The sequence below is a fragment of the Micromys minutus genome (genome assembly GCF_963924665.1).
Source record: "Micromys minutus genome assembly, chromosome: 4".
Classification (NCBI taxonomy): Eukaryota; Metazoa; Chordata; class Mammalia; order Rodentia; family Muridae; genus Micromys; species Micromys minutus.
The window spans coordinates 69,633,872-69,658,002 of NC_137973.1; the positions used below are offsets into that span (position 1 = coordinate 69,633,872).

At 40.0% G+C, this 24,131-nt stretch overlaps 1 protein-coding gene across 1 annotated transcript in view; it reads right to left on the bottom strand.

Moving 5' to 3' along the window:
• Nucleotides 1-236: 236 nt before the first annotated feature.
• The window catches only part of METAP1 (methionyl aminopeptidase 1), a 32,142-nt gene continuing 8,247 nt past the window's right edge, over nt 237-24,131 (bottom strand). The window contains exons 3-11 of the mRNA XM_080916400.1: nt 23,467-23,579; nt 21,694-21,754; nt 17,841-17,932; nt 16,766-16,849; nt 13,501-13,639; nt 10,498-10,629; nt 8,341-8,484; nt 4,185-4,250; nt 237-1,805 (exon numbers count right to left, since the gene is read on the bottom strand). Of these exons, the coding sequence (XP_080772526.1) occupies nt 1,642-1,805; nt 4,185-4,250; nt 8,341-8,484; nt 10,498-10,629; nt 13,501-13,639; nt 16,766-16,849; nt 17,841-17,932; nt 21,694-21,754; nt 23,467-23,579 (995 nt within the window). The 3' untranslated portion in view covers nt 237-1,641. The remainder of the gene's footprint in view (nt 1,806-4,184; nt 4,251-8,340; nt 8,485-10,497; nt 10,630-13,500; nt 13,640-16,765; nt 16,850-17,840; nt 17,933-21,693; nt 21,755-23,466; nt 23,580-24,131) is intronic.

The following is a 24,131-nucleotide window of genomic DNA, read 5'->3' on the forward strand; positions in this document are numbered from 1 at the left end:
CAAAATAAAAAATGTTCCCCTAAATATGCCATATTCTCAGTCTTAAAAGCATTCCCTATACAGCTGCATCTCAAACGGTGCTGGCACTTTGCTGGACCAATCGACATGCAATCCTGGTAAAACAATATACCTGAAAAGGTGCCAAATGGCAGCGAAGTTAGATTGTGAAATTAGCTTCACTCCCATCATTCCCTCTGAAATCCCAACAAATGCAACTAGAGGAAGTGGGATAATCATTCAAACGTTTAATCTCCCTTTACATATTATATTAACATTCATATTACAAGGCATTCCATTCACATATTACAGTTTGATAAAAACTTTAAACACACACACAACACACCCAGAAGTCTACACCAGATTCAATCACTTTACTAAATCATTAAAATAAAGTCATGAAAACATTATCAACATTCTCTTAAAGCAATAAGGTCTGAGGCACTCTGGGAAAGATGTCTTGAAGTATGTGTCAGTGGTATCAAATTATACTTCAATAAGGTCATGAGACACCCAGAAATCAAGGATACTCTCATGACAACTTTATCATCTGGTGTGTCTCCACTGCCACACACTTGCATTTGAACAACCACTGAGGAGCCCAGATTCTGGGTACCATGGTCATTTTGATGAGACTCAATTATACAGAGGTGAGGTGCATTTGCAAAACAGGATAGCAGCATGCATACTGAGTGTTTACAGTACTGTAACACACTCCTTTCTCATTCTGTTAAGTTTACTAAATAGTAAAACTAACAGCCACCTTAACTATGCTCACACCTGGGGACATTTCAGAAACCCTCCCCTTCCCCATCGTCTGCCACAAGACAACTGCCATTCTTCTGTGTGCTCCAGAGGTGTGCCCTGTTCTGACCAAACAGAGGTCTGAAGTAGCAGTGCACTGTAAAACTAGCCCCCCCCCCCCCCCGGTTGCCAGCCAATGCCTGCAGCACAGCTATTTTCACCATACCCCAGACCTTGTAAAGTCTGATAACCTCTCAAGTGATCTAGCCACTCACTGACATACAGCCCACACTGCAGCGGAGTCCTCCCTACAGACAGACGAGAAATAATCAGCATGGGGGTGAGAGGAGACCAGGTCCTAACTAGGAATTACTAACTCCTTATGGATCCATTTATGAGAGCAGATATTCTGTCAAAGCAGATCAACCCAGACCGATGGTCATATAGTGTTCAGTAATCACATATATGGAATTTAAAATGTATGCATATATATTTCCATATATATCAATATATAATAAAAAATCTGGAGCAACATGTTACCAGAGTTTCAAGATTTCTCATCTTCAACTTTCTCCTGGAAAGCAGCTGGCCCTTGGTGTGGCCTTGGCTGGTCTGTGGCAGTGATTAAGCAATGAGAAGCAGACTTAGGTCAAAGTGCTCAAGGGGCAAAGAAGAAAACACAGTACAGAAAACTGAGGGGGTGAGGCCAGGGACGGAAGGAAGTGAGCAATGTTTCCTTTATTCTTCTCAGCTCTGGAGGACACACACCAAATGCTGTCGTCCATTCTTATCCACAGTCAAAACAAAACAAGTGATTTAAAAAAACAAAACCTCATTTCTGTACTTTCAATAAAATGCACAGTACGAGATGGTGTTGAATGTTAGGCATCTTGAGAGAAATTAAAACTGGGACATGAAATGAGGCCGAGAGCTATCAAGTCTCCGGGTGAGAATTTCACAGCCAGTGTCCGTGACCAGCAGGGTGTGCTCAAACTGGGCGGACCTCTTCCCGTCCCTCGTCACCGCAGTCCAGCCGTCTGGCCAGGTCTCATCCTGCCATCCACCTGAACAAGCAAGAACAGTCGCTTAGTTCTGTCAGTCACACTCCTGAACATGCAGACGTTGGTAAGCACACAACCAGAGGAAATAAACAGTCAAACTCGCTAGCAAGATCCCTTTCACACTTATTTTAGCCAAAGTTCTTCCAGCTTCATTCATCTGCAGCACGGATGAAGTAACAATGTCTCAATTTCCTCATGTGTATCAATTTGACAATTTTTCTATTTCTCAATATCAAATCAAAATGGCATTTCCAAAATAAAGGTATCAGACTTTCTTTCAGCAAACACGGAAACTCCTCCCACAAAACTGAGCAAACACTCAGAACTGGCAACGTTCCAGAATACTGGACTGAACTAGCCCAGAGAACACAAGTCCCTGCACCGCTGGGACTCGTGAACTGTAAATGACTGACAGGCACACAACAGACAGACTATAAAATCCTTATAACCAGACAAAGAGTGGCAAAGAAAAATATGGGTTTTGAGGGCTAAATATGAGAAGAGAGCTCAGTTGGCAAAGTCCTTAAAAGCATGAGGACTGAGTTTCTTACCCAGCACCCATGTAAAAACCTAGTAGGCTCTGGGGGGGGTCAGACCATTACCTCTCTGGGGCTTGCTGGCAGCCAGCCCAACCTAATTTGCAAACCTCATGTCCCAATGAGAGACAAATTTCACAAAGTAGAGGGCTCCTGAGAAACAGACGTGAGGTTGAGCTCTGGTCACTAAGTATTCCTAGAGGACCTGGAAAGGGTGCACTGCAACAGAGGGCTCAGGACACTGGCCAGCAGTGCTGACATGCTGTCCTGCTTAAATCCAATAAGAACTGGCACAAGTATTTCCCAGTTATAATCTGATAAATGCTCCCAACAACATGCCCCACCATTACAGCCTGTGCCACCACAGAGGATCTTAAGAGAATGGCTAACAGAGATTAGTCTATGGTGTACTTCCTTGTGATACAGCATGAAACTTCAAAACTTGGGTGCTGTCTGTGAAGGGCCAGATGGCTCACCAGTTGTACTGGCTGGTTCTGTGTCAACTTGACACAAGCTGGAGTTATCACAGAGAAAGGAACCTCAGTTGAGGAAATGCCTCCATGAGATCCAGCTGGAAGGCATTTTCTCAACTCGTGATCCAGTGGGGAGAGTCCAGCCCATTGTGGGTGGTGCCATCCCTGGGCTGGTAGACCTGGGTTCTATAAGAAAGCAAGCTGAGCAAGCCAGGGGGAGCAAGCCAGTAAGTAACATCCCTCCATGGCCTCTGCATCAGCTCCTGCTTCCTGACCTGCTTGAGTTCCAGTCCTAACTTCCTTTGGCGATGAACAGTGATATGGAAGTGTAAGCTGAATAAACCCTTTGCTTCCCAACTTGCTTCTTGGTCATGATGTGCAGGAATAGAAACCCTGACTAAGACACCAGTCTAGTAAATTTTGCCACATAAGCCACTGGGTGGCCTAGGCAAATACACTCTTCTGGGATGTTTCCTCTTCTAACACCTTCTCCAAAAATGAAATTAACTTGTGTAACTGTGTCTCCTCTTCACCCTCCTACATCAAGAACTTCTACAGATGATGATGTATGATCTTGTTATTACAAATCGTTGATAAGACCTTTATGAATCACCATATAGAAAAAAATCTTATTAAAAACCCTTAGGATGTTTGTTCAATACTCTACAAATTACCAATCAAGTGCAATGAGGAGAATGAAGCAGAAGGAAAAAACAAAAAGAGAACCAGCTACTGATCTAGTGAGTAACCAGATATACATAAAAGTTCAACACATTACAAGGTTTGGTGAGTCAGCAGGTAAGGGTGCTTGACTCTGTATCTAACAACCTAAATTAGATTGCTAGGCCACACATGGACGAGAACCAACCTCCACACATGCTCCACTTCTACATCCAGTATGTGCACTTGCAAAAAATGGATACATAAAAATTTAAAGGAAAAAAAGAAATGTTATAAATTGTATTGGTTTGAATATGAATGGCCCCTACAGACTCATGTGTTTGAGTGACTGGTCCCCAGGGAATGGCACTACTAGGAGGTATGAAGTAGATGTGGCCTTGTTGGAGGAAATGTGTTACTAGGTGTAGGCTTTGAGGTTTCAGATGCTCAAACCAGGCCCAGTGTCTCTCTCTTCTTGTTGTCTGCCAATATGGATGTAGAACTCTCAGCTCCTTCTCCAGCACATATGCCACGTTCCCTGCCAGGACAATGGACTAAAAACCCTGAAACTATAAGCCAGCCCAGATTAAATGTTTCTGTTATAAGAGTTGCTGTGCTCATAGAGTCTCTTCAGAGCAATAAAAAAAAAAAAAAAAAAAAAAAAAAAAAAAAAAAAAACCCTAAGACACAAGAGTATTAGATAACACACTCACCTTCACAAATCATTGGCTCAATTGTAAACACATGGCCCGACTTCATCACACCAACTGCTTTATTTTCTGAAATTAAAAAGAAAATGTGTCAAAAGACACCACATCAAACAGGCATTGAACTAAACAGCTCCCTGTTTAGTCACACAGGACTGACAGGTCAGTCTGTCATCCAGCAGAAAAGGCCATCACCAATACTGCTGACTGCAGTCAGTTAGTTCACTCTAGGCCTATGCTTTCTACAATAATATACAGGGATAATCGGCTTCAGATACAATCACCGCTATTGATTAACACAAATGCACAATATTTTGTGCTAATATAGATTAAAAGGGCAAGCAGTACTGGCTGTGGTGGGGTGCACCTGAATCCCCACCACTGGGGGGGAGGCATGTTGGAGGAGTTATTGGCTGTCAAACAGAATCCCATCATCAATCAGTTAGGGAAGTTTGAGTGGCATGTATCATATACTGGAAGTCTTTGGAAAAGAGGAGTATGCTTGTATAATTAAGCACACAGTATAGAAACAAAGGTTTGTAAGCAATCTTTTATCAAAATGGAAACAAAACTGTGCATAGTAGGCAATTTGTTTAAATAATGGTGAGACTTTTTTCTATCTGAAATCAAATTGCATTTCATACTCTAAATTTAGTTTGGCCTTTGTCCAAGTCCACAGATAGTATTTTTCAGGCCAACCATGAGACATGTCCAGTCCTACTACATTTCCAAAGTCAGAATGTAAAACTGGAAACAGTCTTTTTTGAAAGACTCTGACAAATACAGACCACTGGCTTAAATTTAAAATTTTAAAGTATGAAAAAATGAACTACAGCTACATGAACATTTGCACAGGCTGGCCACCAGAGGGCAAACACGGGAATTTTTTCCTGAGGGAGGTTTTGCAGCAGCAGGAATAAGCTGTACCTACTCCAGCTCAGTGGTCAAAGGCTGCGTGTGATGGAGAGGCTCACTCACACACCTCCATTCTAGCCTTCTTACTGGACAACAGGCCTTGCTCTGAAAATGCCTTGCATTTTCAAAAGTACACTCACTGAAAACTCCACATCTTAGATTCAAACTCACATCAACTCTTGGAAGCATAATCAATTAAGAACTATAAAAATTGGTTTTTATAATTAATTTTATAATTTATAATATATTTTAAAATTTATAATTTTGTAATTTATAAAAATTAGATTTTCTAATAATATGAACTTTCTTTCAAAAAGGCCTGCAACTTCTGATTTACAAGGAGTCCGTGTATCAAAGACAACGTTAAGAACTCCTGTGTGGTGTTCACAGAAAAGGCGTAGAGACCCTACAGCTGTGCTGTCTGATGCTACCCCAGCAACAGAAACAGACTTTCAATGTAAAAAACACTGCAAAATTCAAAACTAAAACAGTGGGTAATTATAGATCTCAATAACTTACATAACTTTAGATATTAGAATACATGAAGTATATTCCAAGGACTACAGACTTAAATCCCACTGATTACTTTTAACAAGGCTACTACAGTGTTAAAGCACTCTGTACCTCAGACTGCCTGCTACAGGACATAGGTAATGTAGAAAGTACACTCCAGTCCTGTTTCCACCACTCCCATTGTTTGTTTAAAAGGCTGTGACTTCTACTATTTGTGTCAAAGAATATTGAATCAAAGTTTCAGTATTGGTAACAACTCACTGAACAAACACAGGTTATCTGAGGGTTGCCTCAGATTGCCAAGTAAACTGCAAAAGTTTGAGTCAGAGAATAGCAGCACATATCTTTAACCCCAGACTTGGGAGGCAAAGGCAGGAGTACCCCTGCAAGTTGAAAGCCTGGTCTAATGAGCTTCAGGGCAAGCCAAGGCTATACAGAAAGACCCTGTCTTTAAAGCTTGTACCTTCTACCTCTCTAAAGTAACTTCAGTGCACATGTAAGTGTAGGGTGCTGTCACCACAATTTCTACCATTATGACTCGGAAACACATCAAATGTGAGAAATAACATACTGCTTCCTGTTTCAGTTTCCTCTTAAGATTTTTTCTTATAATTTTCATTTTTATTTTGTGTATATGGGTATTTTGCCTACATGTATGTCTGTGCAAGCATGCATGTGCCCAGTGTTTTCGAAGGCCGGAAGAAGGTGCCAAATCCCCTGGACTTGGAGTTTCACAGTAATAAGCTGTCATGTGGAGGCAGGGAGTCCAACTTGGATTTAATCATCAAACCCTGTCTCCAGGCCTCTCCTCTGTATCATTAAGTTTTAATGTGAAACAGGTACCTCTGCTGCCTCAGCACCACTGGCTCTCCCACCCCACTGTCTTCAGCCTCACCAACCCACACTTGGCCAGTTTGCTGCCTCTGCGTCCCTCTCTGTGGTCTCAGCACTTCACTATTGACAATGGAACAGACACTTCATTCAGAGTTTCAGAGTTTCACACACACAGTTGCTAGTTTTTTCCAATGTTTGTGCAAGGCTGTGGTCAACAGGTGAGTCCTGACTGAGCCCCTGCATCTGCCACTGGGTTCCTCTCATTTTATTCAGTCATGACCTAGGGCACAGTTGGCCCCAGCATCACTGCCCAGCATCACTGCCCATGAACTGTACTGAGTAGTTTCCACTCTAAGACAACCTAGACACCTTTGCCGACTCAGTCTTCCCAAACTACCAGCTTCGTGGCATTCCTATTTGCATGTGTCTGTGTACACTTTTCCTATCTTACTTTATGACAGCACCACACTTCTATGCGATGCACTTTGATCTTACTTAGCCCACTAGACTTTCAGCTCCCCTTTTCTGCTTCCCAATTAGTCCCTCTCTGCCTTGGTTTCTCTTCCCAAGCTTCCTCAGACCCCATGTGAACAGTCACAGTTGCTGTGTGTTTGAAATTTCAACTGTGGTATCACATGTAGGTAAGAGCACCTCCCACAACATCTCTAAGTTTCCTCTCTGGGCACCTTTTCTCTCTCACACTGCCTGTTCCTAACCCTCAATGCAACCTGGAGCCAAGCTTAGCATCTGCAGGACTCCCTCCACTGCAGTGCTCTCTCATCTCTTCCTCCACGTGCTTCAGTCAAGCCCAGGACTCAGTGACCAATGCTTCAGTCCTTACTGTGGGAAGCACTAAATACAGGAGAAAAGACTGACTCCAGAGTCAGAGAGAACCCAGTCCCAAAGGTCAGCCCTGGCACTTTTCATTAGACTGCTTAATTCTGAGCAGTGACAAGTCTATGTGACATATAATTTGCATTTACAAGTAGGGCTGAAAGAAGCTGAAGATGTAGCTCAGTGGTACTGCCTGACTAGCAGCACAGTCCTTGTTCACCTCAACCCTAGAATAATAAAGGAAGCTGAGAAATGATGATTTAGAGATGTGATGATAAAATGTGTATCACCATCACTGTCTTTCCAACCACTGGGTCACAAAGGTCAGGCAGAATTCTAAGTGCTTCTCAGGTGTCAATTCAATTGTTAGTAATTCCTGGATGTCATCATTCCCTGCTACTATACAATAAGAAAACTCAACAGACATTACTGAGTGTTTTCAGAGAGGTTCTGAGACAGAGGAAGAATGTGTGTAACTGCATACACTCATATAACACTGATAACAGACACTCCTGCAAATGGCTGGAGTACAATGTCTTAGACTTCCTGCAGCTTTCTTCTACACCATGCTCAACATGAAACAAGTACCTTATTCTTCTTTAAGCCAATAAATACACAAATAACTCCCAGCAAACCAAATAAGATGAACTGAATTCACCTAAGAAACAGGAAACTGTTTGTACTGACTGCCAAAATCAATTTACATTTCTCCAAAAACATCAACTAGATTTCACTTCTGATTTATTTCCCTTGCAGTCAGATATAATTAATCACTAAAGTTCTGCAAATAGAAACAAATGCAGGTGATTTATGCCAATCCAAGATGGCAGACCAAAAGTCTAAGCTTCTCCTCTCCTGACATAGTATGACTAGGAGGTAATCCCAGGGTGACCTGAAAAGATGAGAACATTCTACTTTAGACTGCCATGTGAGAAAGGCTTCAACTTGGGTTTGAACAGGTAACATCGGGAGGGAAAGGGGATACTCAGAGCTGATGTGTCTCTTTAGTGAACACTTAAAGAGTTGTTCATAAATAGAAACAACCGAGGATTAGGACAGCACTCACTGGCATAGTGTGGCACATTGGGGGCTGTGTGGAAAAGTTTGTGGATCCCATGCCCACAATAGCTTCGAACAACTGAGAATCCATTTGCTTGGGCGTGTTTCTGAATGATGTTTCCCAGTTCTCTGTATCGAACACCAGGCTTCACTGAAAGAAAGAGGAAAGACCTGTGAGGAAAGGCAGACTTAACAAAACAGTTGGTTTTGATTTCCTTGTGGCAAGGATCTTGGTGAACCCTGTTTTTTCATGCCTCAATCTACAGTGAAGGCCCAGGGAAATCCAGATGGCCAGTAAAGGACAAAGCTGATTCAAAATCAGGAATACATCCTTTAACACAAAAGAAGGAGAACACCAAAGGGTCAATCAAGGCAAGTACCTTCAGTTTTCTCTAAGAACAAACGTTTAACAATAGAATAGTAAACACATTGTTTTAGCCTTTTTCACTAATGGACAGGAACTCAGAACAGTTAACAGGCCATGTTTCATCTAGTCCAAGAATGACTGGATGTCAGCTGGTTTTCAGGATATGCTGGAATCCAGAGGTAGGCTCTAACACTAGTGAAGGTATGGCTTACTAGCTAGACGAGAGCAAGCTGGCAGAGAACTTCCTTCTTCCACACCTCCACTCTCTTCTTCAGCTTACTAAGCTGCCTCATCCAGGGTTCAGTAAAACTCCCCTAAAGGATACAAATCTTCCCATATGATTAATAATATAACTAAATGTCTGAGGAAACAGCCACAGGAGTCAACATTTCTGAACAAATTATTTGGTTGAAAACCTTAAAAATAATGGAAAACTGAAGCTCCATAAATAAAAACATGAAAGTTTTTATAATGTCTCCTAAAATTCGTAAGTTTTAAGTCATCAACAGTAACTAGACTTGGGGAAGGAGCTTCCCCACACTAATACTTGTCTTAGTTTAACCCATGTAGCCTTTATGTGACTCAGTAAAAGCATCATCATTTCTTGTATCTCGAACAGTGCACTGAAAACTATCAAAACGGACCAATGCTATGAGACTTAACCATGCCTTTGTCAAAGAACCCCACTCTGTGCAATACTCTGCCTCTGACAGGTCAGTTCTGCTGGGAATAGTGTGTGGTGAGAAGGATAACACAACAAATATACAATTTCAGAGGCTGTGGAACTTTCTGGAAAATTGCTCCCAAATTATCCTTTTATCAGTAGTCTCAACCACAGGCCTTTCCTGTTCTGCCATCCCCAAAAACAACAACAAAGGCCAGGACAAGTTTTATGAACAAAGCCTAAGAAAACTCCTAGAGAAATGCACTTAAATGCGGTACTATAGCAGCAGGAAACCACCAGTGTCCAGAATAACATTATACACCACAATACCTATACCAAGAGAAGGCGACAGCCATATGGCAGCAATGTTAGTAGCCGAAGCCAGGAGGCAGGGCGGTGGTGAACTGCGTGCGGTCCAGCGTGCACAGGGCCCTCAGATACTCTCCACTGGACAGGAGCACTCGCTGCCAAGCCCCATGACCTGAGTTCCAACCCCAGAACCCAAGAGACAGGAAGGATCCCACAAGTTGTCCTCTGCCACCCACAGGCATGCAGTGGCTTATATGCCCATGTTCACACATACATAGGTCTAATTTTAAAACGTGTTTTAAACGAGGTACAACTATATGCAGGTAAATAGATATATGTCGAAGGCATTAACTTAAAAAACAGGAAATTCAGAGATATCGAGCAGGAGCTGGAGAGATGGCTCAGTGATGAAGAGCACTGGCTCCATCACTCCTCCAGAAGACCAGGGTTTGATTCCCAGCACCCACATGGCAACTCACGACTGTGACTCCAGTCCCAGAGAATCCAACAGCTCACAGACACACATGCCAGGGAAACACCAATGCACATGAAACAGAAATGAAGAAAAGAGAGACTGAACATTCAGATTCTGACCTAAGCACATACACTACCTGTATACACCCTAGAGTAAAAGAAAAAAAAGACCCTAAAGTACTGAGGACACTGCAGTAAAGAGCTATGAGAAGCATCAGGAGAGATGATCATAAAGAAGGCTCCATCCCCATCCTCCCAAATCCCTATCCTGTTTTCCTATGAGAGTGGAAAAGTGAAAAGAATCTGAAAGCCAAATCAAAGCTGACAGCACTGCAGACTCGCTGGCTGACCTGCGTCGATGGCTTGCATCAGGCATTCATATGTCGTCTGGACAAGTTTCCGTGCTCCTTCGTCCACATCGCCAACGAAAAAGGTCTCATTTAGATCCCCATGATAGCCATTTCGATAAAGAGTGATGTCCACTAGGGGAGGAAGAGGCAGACAGAATGCCCATGTTCATTTCTATTTCAAAACCAAGCACAACATCCTTATGCAATCAAATGAAAACAGTACCATCTACATTCTCAAATGCACCAGTCAGTACAGCTGCCTGAGAGGAAACCCTCTGGGGAGATTCAACTGAAAAACTGCAGAGGAGGAGCGTGGCCATGCAGAACAGGGTGGGGGAGGGCTCTAAGACAGTAGTGAGGTCCTGTGTGGCAGGACGTTACAGAGAAGACAGAGTAATAACCCAGTTAGTGACACTGAACTGATGATTTCACTAAGTTCTGAAATTAAACAAGAAACATTTCACCCTATCTTCAGCTCTCTTGTCCTCCACCTGGAACACAAGCAAAGTTTACCTTGTAGTTTATTTCTAAAAACCCTGTTTGTTTTTCATTCTTCCGTAAGCATCATCCATCTTTCATCCCAGGCTTAAAATAAAGATGCCATCGTGCCGCTACAATAAACCACATTATCTATATAGATCACACTGCATAAGTATCTTTACATTACAGATTTCAGGCAACATGTAGCACTGCAGTGTGACATATGCTATACACATAACACATAAAGAATGGGGTTTAGCCAGGTGTGGTGGTGCATACATTTAATCCTATACTGAGGAGGCAGAGTCAGGAGAATTTCTTTGAGTTCAAGGCCAGTGAAAGCAATATAGCAAGACCCTGTTGCAAGTAAGAGAGAAAAAGATAAAGTTAGTTTATATGAAAATCAAGGCTGAACTCAAAACTTATGAAATGTTTATAAACAAGAATAAGTCAATAACTATAATAAAGGCAGTATTATATTTAATCTACTCAATCTGTGCAGTCTCTAACATTTGGATTTCTGCTTCTTTGGATTCTAAAAACACTAGATTCATTAGTAGTGAAAATGCTGTGTGGGCGCTCCACAGAGAATGTGCTTTCTGAGAAAGAGGGAGGACCCGAGTTCCTGCCCCAGCATCCATGTAAAAAGCAAGTGTGCAGCCTATGCCTGGGACCCAAGCCCTGGGGGAACAGTGCCCAGGGAGGATCCTAGGGGTCACTGGCCAGCAATCTACCTAAAATAGTAAGCTCTAGGTTAAGTGAGAGAGCCCTCAAAAAATGTTGTGGAGAATGGGAGAAAAACACCCAAAGTTAACCTCTGGTATGCACATTAAGTATGCACAGGTGAACACATACAAGAACACACTCATATGCATGCACGCTTTACATTATGAGCATTTCAACATGTAAGTTGAATTATATACATTATACACACATGACCATGTCTAGGGAAGCCTACCATTTTAAATTTTTTTATTGTTTGGGAACATCATAAATGAATTTAACGTGTTTTGATTAAACTCATGCTCTACTCATTTCTCTCATGTCCCCAAGTTTGTGTGAGTTTAACACAGAGTTGTCTTAGTGCTGCTGTGTATGTATAGGTGAAAGATCATCCATCTCCTGGAGAATGAGAAGCATCTCAAGGACCACACTCCTGACTCTGCCTACCTCAGAAGCCAGTGATGTTCCTCAGCTAAGGGTCGCCCCACTTGCTGGAATTTGGCTGACTTGATCTTGTAAAGGTCTGTGTATATAGTCACAGGTGCTATGAATTCACATCCCTGTCATATCCAGTCAAAGCTGTTTCACTGCAGATGTCTACAATTTCTGACTCTTGGGAGCTTTCTGCCCTCTCTTCTGAAATGATCCCTGAGCCTGGGCAGGGGTGGGGCAGGGTAAGGGGATAAGAGTGTGATATAGATATCCCAATCTCATATATGTCGCTGCATGTTGGCTAGTTATGAGTCTCTGTGCTAATCACCATCTACTACAAAAAGACGCTTCTCTGATGAGAACTGAGAGCTGCACTAATCTGTGGCTGTAAAGACAAGAACCTACCGTACCATCTGTTTCTGTCCATTCAGCCAAATGGTAGTTAGTATCAGGTTCTCCCCTGTGGCCTGACTTGGGCAGCCATGGCTTTTTGGCCCATGCATTACTCTCTTAAAGCAAGTCAAAGTGGCTGGTTACTCCTATAACCTCTGGCTTCTATTCACCAGAGCACATCTGGCTGAGATATGCGGTAGCTTGCCAGCTTCACTGCTGAGTAGGACTGTTGATTACTGTTCTCTAGGGGAGAGCCCTTCCCTGATATACTCAATCCCAAAGGGAAATGTTACTTACTGTGGCTCCCCTACACAGGCAGTGTTTCCAAAACAGCAGAGTGCAGGAGTCCAAGGCCATTCCATTTTAAAAAGCACTTCTGCAGGAGTGTTCCCCTTCATTTAGGGTCTTTATAAACTAAATTAAGGGTCTCCCCAAAAATCTCTCCTGAAAACCTACCCTGATCTCTATATAACCATCAGTAAATGTTGGTTTAAAAAAAAGTATATAATAAGCTCAATATTACTTCTACACTGATTTCTCCTGCCTACTTACCAATCACATGTAAAATATGCTGTGAAGAAATACAGGTTGTATAGAATGCATACTAAATATATACTGAAGGCAACACACAAATACAATCATTAAAAATAGGTCTCCTGGGCGGCAGTACTGAGGCAGGAGCAGGCAAGTCTATGAGTTCGAAGCCAACCTGGTCTACAATGTCAGTTCCAGAACAGACTCTGTCTCAGATGATTGACAGATAGATGGGTAGATAGATAAGAGAGAAGGGAGGTAAAGAGAAAGAAAAATAAGAGTTCCTTCAATTTTGAGCAACACCTGAGTTTTAATAGGAAAAATTCAAGTTTAAAAAAAAAAAAAAAACAGAAACCACTTAACAGACTCCTGAAATTTTTTGTTATTGTTTTGTTTTGTTTTGTTTTGTTTTTTGCTCGCAATGGCACAGACATGTCTTACCATTAACAATATCACCTTCTTGCAAAGGCCGCCTGTCTGGAATCCCATGGCAGATGACTTCATTCACTGAGGTACAACAAGACTTTGGGAAGTTATAGTAATTCAAGGGAGAAGGATAGCAATTTCTTGCAATGCATGCCTGTAGTAAATGAAAATACAGAGAAAACAATTTGGAATGTACAAAAGGAAATATTGTGCATACAATGAATCAGATCATAAAGTCTAAAGAATTCTGTGACAGATGCTACTATAAAGAACTGTTATATTTTACTTGAGAATATTGATAGGTGTTTATGTATGTGTGTGCATGTGTATGTGCATGAACTGTATACACACGTTGCCGGGCTTTAGATCTTTAGATCTTATAGGCTAAGAAACTGGACTATAGGCATATGATGACACCATGCCTTGCTGGCAGAAATATCTTGTTCAGCGCCTCGCAGGCTGTATGCCAATTAAACACACCATATGCAAACCAGTTTAATGGTCCTCATGCAAAAGAGAATCAAACTGACATAATACAAATACGTACAAATGTCGTGAGGATTCCACTGACTTAAGTACTGCTTGTGAAACATTTTCAGAAACAATAACACATACTGGCAGGCACTTTCAACAACAGTCTCTTGTATTAAGGCCACTAATCCACACAAACAGGAAATGAGTATGTACATGATTAAGAAATGGACAGGCTGGAGAGATGGCTCAGTGGTCAAGAGCACTGACTGCTCTTCCAGAGGTCCTGAGTTCAGTTCCTAGCAACCACATGGTGGCTCACAACCATCTGTAACAGGATCTGATGCCCTCTTCTGGTGTGTCTGAAGACAGCTACAGTGTACTCACATATATAAAATAAATACATCTTTAAAAAAAGAAAAAAGAAATGGTAAAATACCCTCTGCAATATTTGTTATCACTACATTCTGTGGACTTAGAAAGCAGCTGTTTGAATCTTTCCGCAGCAGCCATTAGTGTGCTGTGAGTTCTGTGCCCTGCTACTGTGTAGTTCTAGTATTTTGTGCACAAAAGACTAACTGTGGCATAGTCCATAATTTTACTAGCAATTCCACTACTTCTAGGAATCTTTAAGTAGTTAACTACTTAAAGTTCTACCTTGAAGTCTACCTGGAGTTCCTCAGCCAAAAAAACTCTCACCACAAGCAGCGGCATTCCCTCGGTGTGCTTCCCTGATGTGGGTGCACTTCTGCAGTGATCCTATCACAGTGCTGTCCTCTGTAAGTCACATGACCTTGCATAATTATAAAATGGGGGGTGACAGTAGCACCTACTTCCAGAGGATGCTGGTGACATCTAATGACTGAATGTGAAGGTATCTGACCCACACAGGAGGTGCTCAAAATGTCTACTCACGACATTTTATTACATACAATACCCCAAATCGAAGTTCACCTCAGGCCAGTGCAACAGATGATTCTGGAGGTGGAGGCACTTGCAAGCACCTGACAGCCTGAGATCCATCCTCAAGACCCCACGACTGGGCAGAACTCATTTTCTTGAGTTTTTTTTTTTCTGACTTTTCTAATTCCCACCCACACAAATCAAGCAATAAATAAATGTAATAAATTCCAAACTGTCAAAAAAAATCCAGCAACATCTTTAATTTTAAAAATACTTTTAGAAGCTCAAGACATATGGTCAAATTCTTTCAGGAAAGCTGTCCCCATTCATAATCACATCATCATGGAAATACCGTGGAAATGTCAGCTTCATCCTTACCCTTACTTCATATATAATGGGTGAATAGAGACATCTTCAGAACCCAGCATCAGAAGATTTAAACTGCTAACACTCTTCTGTGAACTTAGCCATAGGATGGATGCACCAGTCCACATCTTAAGACTCTAACAAGCAATCTTTATTTTACAACAGAAAGTTACTTCTATGTCATATATACTACAAATATTTATCTGATCTATTTATTGCCCTGTTAGTGAGGATTTTCTTAAGATGACCATGTTAGTTTGAATAAGCCTCATAGACTCCTATTTTTGAATGTTTAGTCACCAGTGTTAGAATTCTGGAGGATGAAGAGGTGTGGCCTTGTTGGATGAGTATGTCATTAGAGGTAGGCTCTCTTTCCCTCTCCTCCCCTAGATCCTCCCCTTTTGTCTATCTCTATCCCTATCTCTCTCCCTCTCCCCTACTCCCACCATAATTGTAATGGACTAACCTTCTGCAAAAGTAAGCAAGGCCAGATTAAATACTTTCTTTTTAAGAGCTGCTGTGGTCATGACATCTCTTCACAGCAAGAGAACACTGACTAAGAGACGATCCCTCTATCTGATCTGTTATTGCCTTTCTTTCTGTGTATACAAAGGAATATTGATTCCTAGTCTGGTTTCTACAGCTAGTGTGTCAGAATACATGGCACAGTAGTATAGTTGGTTGGAAACACTGGTGCATCAACTCTGTAAAAGCTAAGTTAAAAGGTTGAAGTTTCAGAATAAGGTATCTCAAGCGCCCTCTTAGATCTCAGCATCTCAGACACCGTCTTGTCTAAGTCCTCTGTGGAGGACTGAATACCTCAACTCCTGGCTATCAAAATCTGTAAACATTCCAGTCCTTTGTCCAGTGTACTGTTTGCATAGAAGCCACACATATCTTCACATATACTTTAAACCACTATTGTGAGGGTCTTGAGTTCAATTCCCAACAACCATATGGTGGCTCACAACCATGTGTAATGGGGTGTGATGCCCTCTTCTGGTGTGTCTGAAAACAGCTACAGTGTACTCATATAACGATAATAAATAATTATATTGATAATAAATAAATCTTTAAAAAAACACTTTGATCATCACTTACTATTACTTACTATTCTCTATTAGTTAACAGTAACAAGGAATAAAGAATACAAACATCACACCAAAAAAAACTTTGACTATTTCCATGCTACATTTTGTTTTACATGTACTTTATGTTTATTGTAACTAGTAAGATTTCAATGCATACTATCAAACCTTTAAAAAAAATCAAGTTCTGACAAAAATATATCCATATAGTTTTATGCCAAAATGCTCTTAAAAATCTGTACATGTATCTATTTTTTAAATAAAGTTGTAAGAAAAAAAATACAAACATGTCCATACATATTTAAAAAAGATTTTCCCCAAAAATTTTCAATTTCAGTTGTCAGAATGTCATACAATAAAAGCTATGAAATGCTATCCATATTTAAAACAATGCATTGTTTAAAAACATCTAGTAATCTGAAGCTTCTGAGGTAAAAAAGTAAAGTTCTTACTAAGTGTACAGCGTGGTCGATTTCCTCAGTGGTTACACCTGCTTTAATCATTCCAGCAGCGATGTCCAAAACTTCTCTGGCAAGCTGAAAAGAAAAACTAAGTACAGTCAAGATGAAATAAAATAGAACCTATACACTGTCCTGTCTTTGATTTTGTGAAAAATCAGTCAGATGAAATCATCTGATATCATTTTGTATGCAATATTAAATTTAAAAAATATATAAATGTAAAAACAAATTTATATAAAAGTTGGGATAAACAGATTTACTAATAAACTTATGAAGATGCTTATCTTAAATCAGGTAAACCATTAACTAATGAAGGTTGATTATAATCTAATCTGACATTTCTAAAATGGGGAGCATGAAGGGAAACAGTGATTTCCTCAAAAAAAAAAAAAAATCATAGCAAATGAAAAAATATTAAACTCTCCAAATTAGCATTCAATCACTTTCAAATAATGCACAAAAGCCCTAGGTGAACATCTAAGGCTTTCCTTTTTTAGAAAAAATATGATTTCAGCTAACTAGCTCACCTATCCCTTCATACTCCAAACATAGTTTCTCACAAGACTTTAGTATAACCCTGGGGGAGCCTTGGTCTCTGTCCTGTGATAGAATATTTATAAATGCAGAAAGACAAGTATCATAAAATTTCACTCTTTAAAAATAATGCTGCAAAAAGAAAAATGAAAAAGCCGGGCGTGGTGGTGAACGCCTTTGATCCCAGCACTCAGGAGGCAGAGGCAGGTAGATAGGTCTCTGAGTTCAAGACCAGCCTGGTCTACAGGGTGAGTTCCAAGATAATGACGATGGTGGTGACGATGATCACGATGGTGATGATGATGAGAATTTAAAGTCATGCTCATCTTTCAATCTTTTCAGTTCAGTAAATGTTCATGCAAACAATACGCAGCTGATCAAAGTAATTTAATATAAAAAGTATTTAATATAAAAAGATGCTTTGAAAGTAAGTGAAAAGAGATGGGTTGTAAGAGCTTACAAGGTAAACAAATCAGACTCCCTGTCTGTGCTCTTAACCCTGCTGTACCCGAGAGAAAAAGGTAACTCTTACCCTACACACAAGTCGCATCCCTTCTATATCTTCAGATGAGAGCAATTTAATCTGAGAAGTACCTTTAAGAGCCTGTTCAGACTCAGACATTCCTGAAATGGAAAATGAGTGAGTAAAACCACAACACACAAAAGAGTACAAGTCAACAGCATGTTATTTGCTGAAGGTGTTGACAGCTGATTCTATGTTCACTGCTAGCTCTCGGGCGGGGCGGTGGGAATGGACATATTTTCAACACAAAAAGGAAATAGAAGAAATTATAAAGAAAACATTTCTAAAACTTCTACTAGGAATCACTGACTGTTTACAGCGCACTCACTGCATGCCAGGCAGTGAGCTACTAGATCTGCTGAATGAGGGCTCGGTTGTTTGCACACCTTTACTTACAACAACTAATCAACTAGTGCTGCCATAAAACCAGAACCCAAACCAATGCCACTCAAACTACCTCTTGGGCTCTCTTGCTCTTTTGTTTTTCTTTTAGTTTCTTGTGCATAGACATTCTGCATGTAGCCCTGTGGCCTTGGAGATCAGAAGAGGGCATCTGGTCACCCGGAACTTAGAGGAGGGTGAGAGGAACTGAACCTGGGTCCTCTAGAAGAGCAGCAGTGCTCCTTAACCACCGAACCATCTCTCCATCCTAGCTTAAGACTTTCAGTAGGCTCTAACTAACATTTGAAAAGTGAAAAGGTATCAGATTCTATATTATACAGCCCCAGGGAAATACTGCTGTGAAGTATCTGATTACTGTTCTTATGCACAGAGATCATATCATAAAACCCATCTCTCACTCGAGTTATAGTTGAAAGTTTGGGAAATACTGCACAAATAGTCTTCATTAATGCAATTAGTCTAATTCAAGTTCTATATAGACTTAAAAGAAACAGTAACATAGCAATTAATTCAAAATCTTGGGGCAATGTACCAAAGCAATCCTGTTTGCATTCTCTAAAATAAATACCCAACAAATTTTTCTACAATTTTTCTATGAGTATGCCACATGTGTGTACAGGTGTGTGGAGGCCAGACACAGTACTGGATCCCCTGAAACAGGAGCTACAGGGAGTTGGGTCCTCTCAAAGGGCTGACACTGCTGCTAACCACTTAGCTTTCCAGCCCCCAATTCACATCAAAAGATAGGGTTATTAATTCAATATTAGAAAATAAATGACTATCCAGAATGATAATCCTCATAACATGGGCAGCTACCACCTTAAAATATAAATGTCGAATCAAGAATGAATGTCATAGAATGATTATTTTCTGGCATAATGCTATTCTGGCAATGTCAGAAAGAAAAGAAAACATAAAACTTCAAGGAAAGATAAAAGCTTCATCAATTTCAGATAATACATAGCCCAAGGAGAAAAGAAGCACCTGGCATATGGATGAAAGTAAGCATCTATCAACTTAGCAGTTAAGATGTCAAAGCACTAACTGCACCAGAATACAAACAAGCTAAAAACTGCTAAACACTGAAGAACCCAGAACAAATAAAAAAATAAAACAGCTTCAAAAAGGAACCCTGCAAACTCCACTTTAAACCACGAAAGGTTAATAAAACAGAACACATACCCTATTCTTGAATAGAACACTTAAATATCAAGATATCAATTCTCCCAAAATTAATCTGTATTATTAATTCATTAATTTAAAATGCCAACAAGTTATTTTTAGATATCAAGACAAGCTTATTATAAACTTAATGCAGTAAAAGAAACATACAAAACCCAGGAAAATCCTGAATAAAGGCAAAGGGGACAGCAACAAGGCATGCACATATGAAAACGTTCCTAATGACCAAGTTTGGCCATGGCACATGATTAGTCAAACATTAATCAAACACCAATCAAAGACGTGTAACAATTAAATATAATACAAGACATAGTTATCTTACTACATACACAAATGCTGAAAGTATGTCATTATACAATGACAAAACAGTAGTGTTCAGCTGAGGATAAAACATTTGTATCATATATACCATTGTTAATGTAAATTAGGGGAGAAATCTAGTAGTCTAATGGAAAAAGAAGATACAAATATAAAGACATTCAAAATGATAGAATATAACTTTTAATACATAAAAAGATGTTAGACCTTTTAATTTAAAGATGTAAGCTACAAAAATATATACAATGTTTCAGCTTTCAGATTTATAAAGACCAGACAATCTTGACAGAAAACAACATGGTGACAATGGGAGAGAAGCCAATTCTCCTGTTTGCTTTTCTAATTAGACCACCTGGCGAAAGTGTGTCATCCGCCACAAGGGTCGTGCTGATCCTCACAGAATCATTCCAATTTTAATATATGTTCTATCAGAAGCATGCTCCTGTTTTTAATGAGTAATAACTAGCAAAATGTTCTGAAATTTCTAATATCTCAAAATAAAAATGTATATATCCTTTAATCCAAACCATTACTTTAGGCAATTAAAAAAAAAAAAAAAAAAACTCTTACATGTAGGCAAAGATGAAAATACAAAAATAGAAACTATAATCAAATTCACAGAAGCAAAACCCTGGAAATAATCTAACCATTCATTAGTAGGGACCTGGTTAATAATTATGATACGCCCACAAAATGAAATTAAAATTACAGAACCAAAGAACTTACATGAACTCATATGGAATACGTCCAAGATAATAGATTAACATTAAAAGAAAACTAAAATGTAAAAGGTATATGTAGTGAGTTCATTCTGTATATAAACCAGCGCTGGATCTATACTCACAATATCTAAGGAATGTTAAGGCCTCTAGGAAGCAGGGCTTCTTTTCAATGCATAACACTATTCTATTAATATATTTTTTTAAATTTATTAGTTATTACTATACTCAAAAGAGAATAATAAAATTATAAAAGTTCACATAATTCTATCATTCCTACTGTCTTTTCCTTATATTTATCTATAATGACTTTAACTAAATTTTGAGATTACACATAGAAAAATAATACTGTGGCTCCCTGAGTCTTAAAGAACAATGCAGCTAACAATATGGAGGCACACTAGCTGCACACGGTGACACAGACATGTAATCCCACACTCCGGAGGCGGGGACAGAAGGAGACTGTACATGTGAGGCCAGCCTCGGCTGGTAGTAAGATCATGTCTCATGATCAAAAATTTGTAAATATTTTAAATTTTAAACTAAAACTGCTGGTATTCAACCATTCCTCATTTCTGACATGCAAAAACAGTTAGCACCTAGTCCAACCTAAATACTGTACAAATCCAAAGGTCAGAGACTAAGTCCACTGACCTGTGTGGCAAATTACTCATCTTCTCTGCATGTCTCACTAATATTATCTATAAAATAGAGAAGACAACAGAACCTGCCTCAGAAATGTTGAAAGTGTTAAATGGAGTAACACGTGCAAAGAACTTAGCACAGTGCTGGACACACACTATCAATGAGCGTCAGCGTCACGCTCATCACAGCTGTCGTTAGCAGAACCCACTGTTCTTTCTTGCACTGCTACAGCCAAAGCTTTCCTAGTACAGCACTCACTCAGGCCTTCAGAATCTACTTTTGCCTTAATTTACATAACAGCAAAAAGAAAATCAAAACCTTTCCCTCCCATCTGGTAGCTCATTTAACACAAAATACAGTATTTTTCTGAATGTAGCCTTTACGTACACATAAGTCACAAAAACACTGCTTTCAGAATTGGATATATTCCTAATATATGAGGGGAAGATCTCTATCTTAAAAGTTCTAATGTGGCTTTAAAAAAAGAACTGCTTACATCCTACTCCAGCACTGAAAACTGAGCAGGAAGAGCATTCCTGCCGTGACAATCAAGCCCACAAACTGCAAACCGCAGCAGTGAGACAAGCAGGACTCACCTAAGGGATGATCAGCATAGTCCGGCCTCTGAATATAACTGGGCACTGGCCGTGCTGGCATCTAAAACAATAGTGAAGTAAGTTCAACACTGTTAACTAATAACGAAAATAAAACTGGGAAGACAACTCAAAAGTTCAAGTCAAAGCTTTTGGCTGACATGTTAGTATAACATTTGAGTCTCGCTCACTGAGAGTAAGTTTATTTTTTAGCCTCAGTAACACATATATGTTTGAGAAAGGAGAATGGCTAAAGCTGTCCATGCTTTAAGATTAGATACAAGGCTGGAGAAAGGGCTCAGTGTTTAAGAGTCAGGTCAAATTCAAGAGTCAGGACCCAAATTCAATTCCCAGCATAGTCATCAGGGGCTTACAACCACCTAACTCTATGAAGACCCAATACCTCTGGTCTCTCCTGACACATGAACTCATGTGCTCATACCCACACAGAGATATAACATATAATAATTTAAGTAAGAGAAGCAGTAAATCTTTTTTTAAAAAAATTAAAAATCACCAGCAGGGACCCTATTGCTCCAAATTGGCAACCTGGTAACAGTATTAAAGGTGTCTCAGAGTAAGTAAACCCTCCTAGAGGGAGAATACAAAAACTTCCTTATGTATGTGGTAGTTTTTGAATTTTGTTTTTTCAAAGGTACCAATCTAATATGCAAGAATAGCAAATTTCAACAAGTGAATTCTCACATTAAAATTTCAGAAAAGTCCAGAGGACGTGGCTGCATATGCCTTTAATCCCAGCACTTGGGAGTCAGTGGCAGGTGAGTTTGAGGCCAGCCTGGTTTTGAGTTGCAGGACTGCCAGAGCTATATGGAGAGACTGTCTCAAAACAACAAATCATTCTTGAATCCCATGAAGAAACCAATCTTGTACTGAAGTAGAAGCTTCACCTACTCGCTAGCTTTCACAGTTCTGCAAAGTGCTGTGCAGGGGAAGTAGCCAACAGTCTTACCTGCTATGATGAACCCTTCTAGCTAGAGTAATGAGAAGGCTCGCTCCATGTACCCTGCTGAAAAGCAGCATGAATGCTTTGGGACTGAAGAATCTATTTATCATTGGATCTAAGGCTTTCCCCAACAAGTCAGGGGTGTGGACATCTGCAGCAAGATAGCATTTACTGTGCATGAGAGGGCTGCTGCACACAGGAACTGACAACAGCTGTGAGTGCATGCAGACTACTTGTGCAAGATCAAACCAGCCAAAACTGCTATGGCTGAAGGTGGGGCAGTCCCACCCCTGACAGTTTGCTCTGGGACAGCCCTACTCACCCATGTGCATGCAGGCAACATAAAGTGGACCCAGTCGCTTGTTTTTTTTGTTTTTTTTTTTTTTTAAGTTCATAAAGTTGGGAAGAAAATGTAGCAGAGAAACTATAGAAAAGTTAGAGAGTCTGATCAAAACACATTGTATTTATGCATGAAATTCTCAAACAATTAAAATAACTTTGAGTCCTACAGGAAGGGATAGGAGTGGCACCTAATCCATTGTAATTAGGTTACAATGGGTCCTATTAACAAACTGTAGAAAAGCAGTACCATACAGCATTCGTCTATAAAATTAATAAAGTTTTAGTTTTTACACCTAAAAACTGTCCACTTCTTCCACAGCTGACAGCTATCCCTCTTAGCTAACTAACACAGCCTGGAGCCAGAGTGTGCTTTTACTCTAAAGACAACCTGTTCATGAGTCACTACTGAATAAAGACTACAAACACAGATTTAAACACAAAGTTACATTCTCATTACTTTACACACTCACCAGTGGATAATGTGGTCTGAGTTTCCCAGTGTACCGATAGCCTGCCCACGGGTCAGTGTTCACATCACCTTCCACAGTCCAGGAGCATACTTCTCTCTTCGCCTTTTCATCTTCTGGAAAAGAGATGGAAGGGGAGAAAAGGATGCTTCAGACAGCAGGCCACTGAATAGCAGCTTACTGTAATTCTCATTTAGTGCATCCAATCTAACCTGACAAAGCCTTCAGACCCTGTCAGATCTCAGTGTCAGGGAAGAAGCACCACAGAACAGCTTTCAATGGTAAGTATGTGCTCTTTACAAGATCAATCCGCACAAAGTTAATTTTAAGACATCAAATAGGAGCAAAACATTCCCATCTGAAATCAGATTTAACAACTGAATTTTCTTATTATTTAAAATCAGTGATCTTAAATCACCCCAAAGCAAACTTACATAAAAAAACAACTACCAATTTAACTGTTCACTGGCTTTTAAGTGAAAGTTTTTAATCAATACAAAACTATTTCTGAACCCAAGATAAAGACAGACTCTGTTCACTGTTACTAGATTCAAGTGCTATTGAACATTCTCCAAAGTAACAACTGGTGCTTTAGGTAAGATAAGCATGAAGTGGTTTGTCTGAGACACAAACCTCTGGGAATCTATTAGAAAGATCAAGATTCGGAC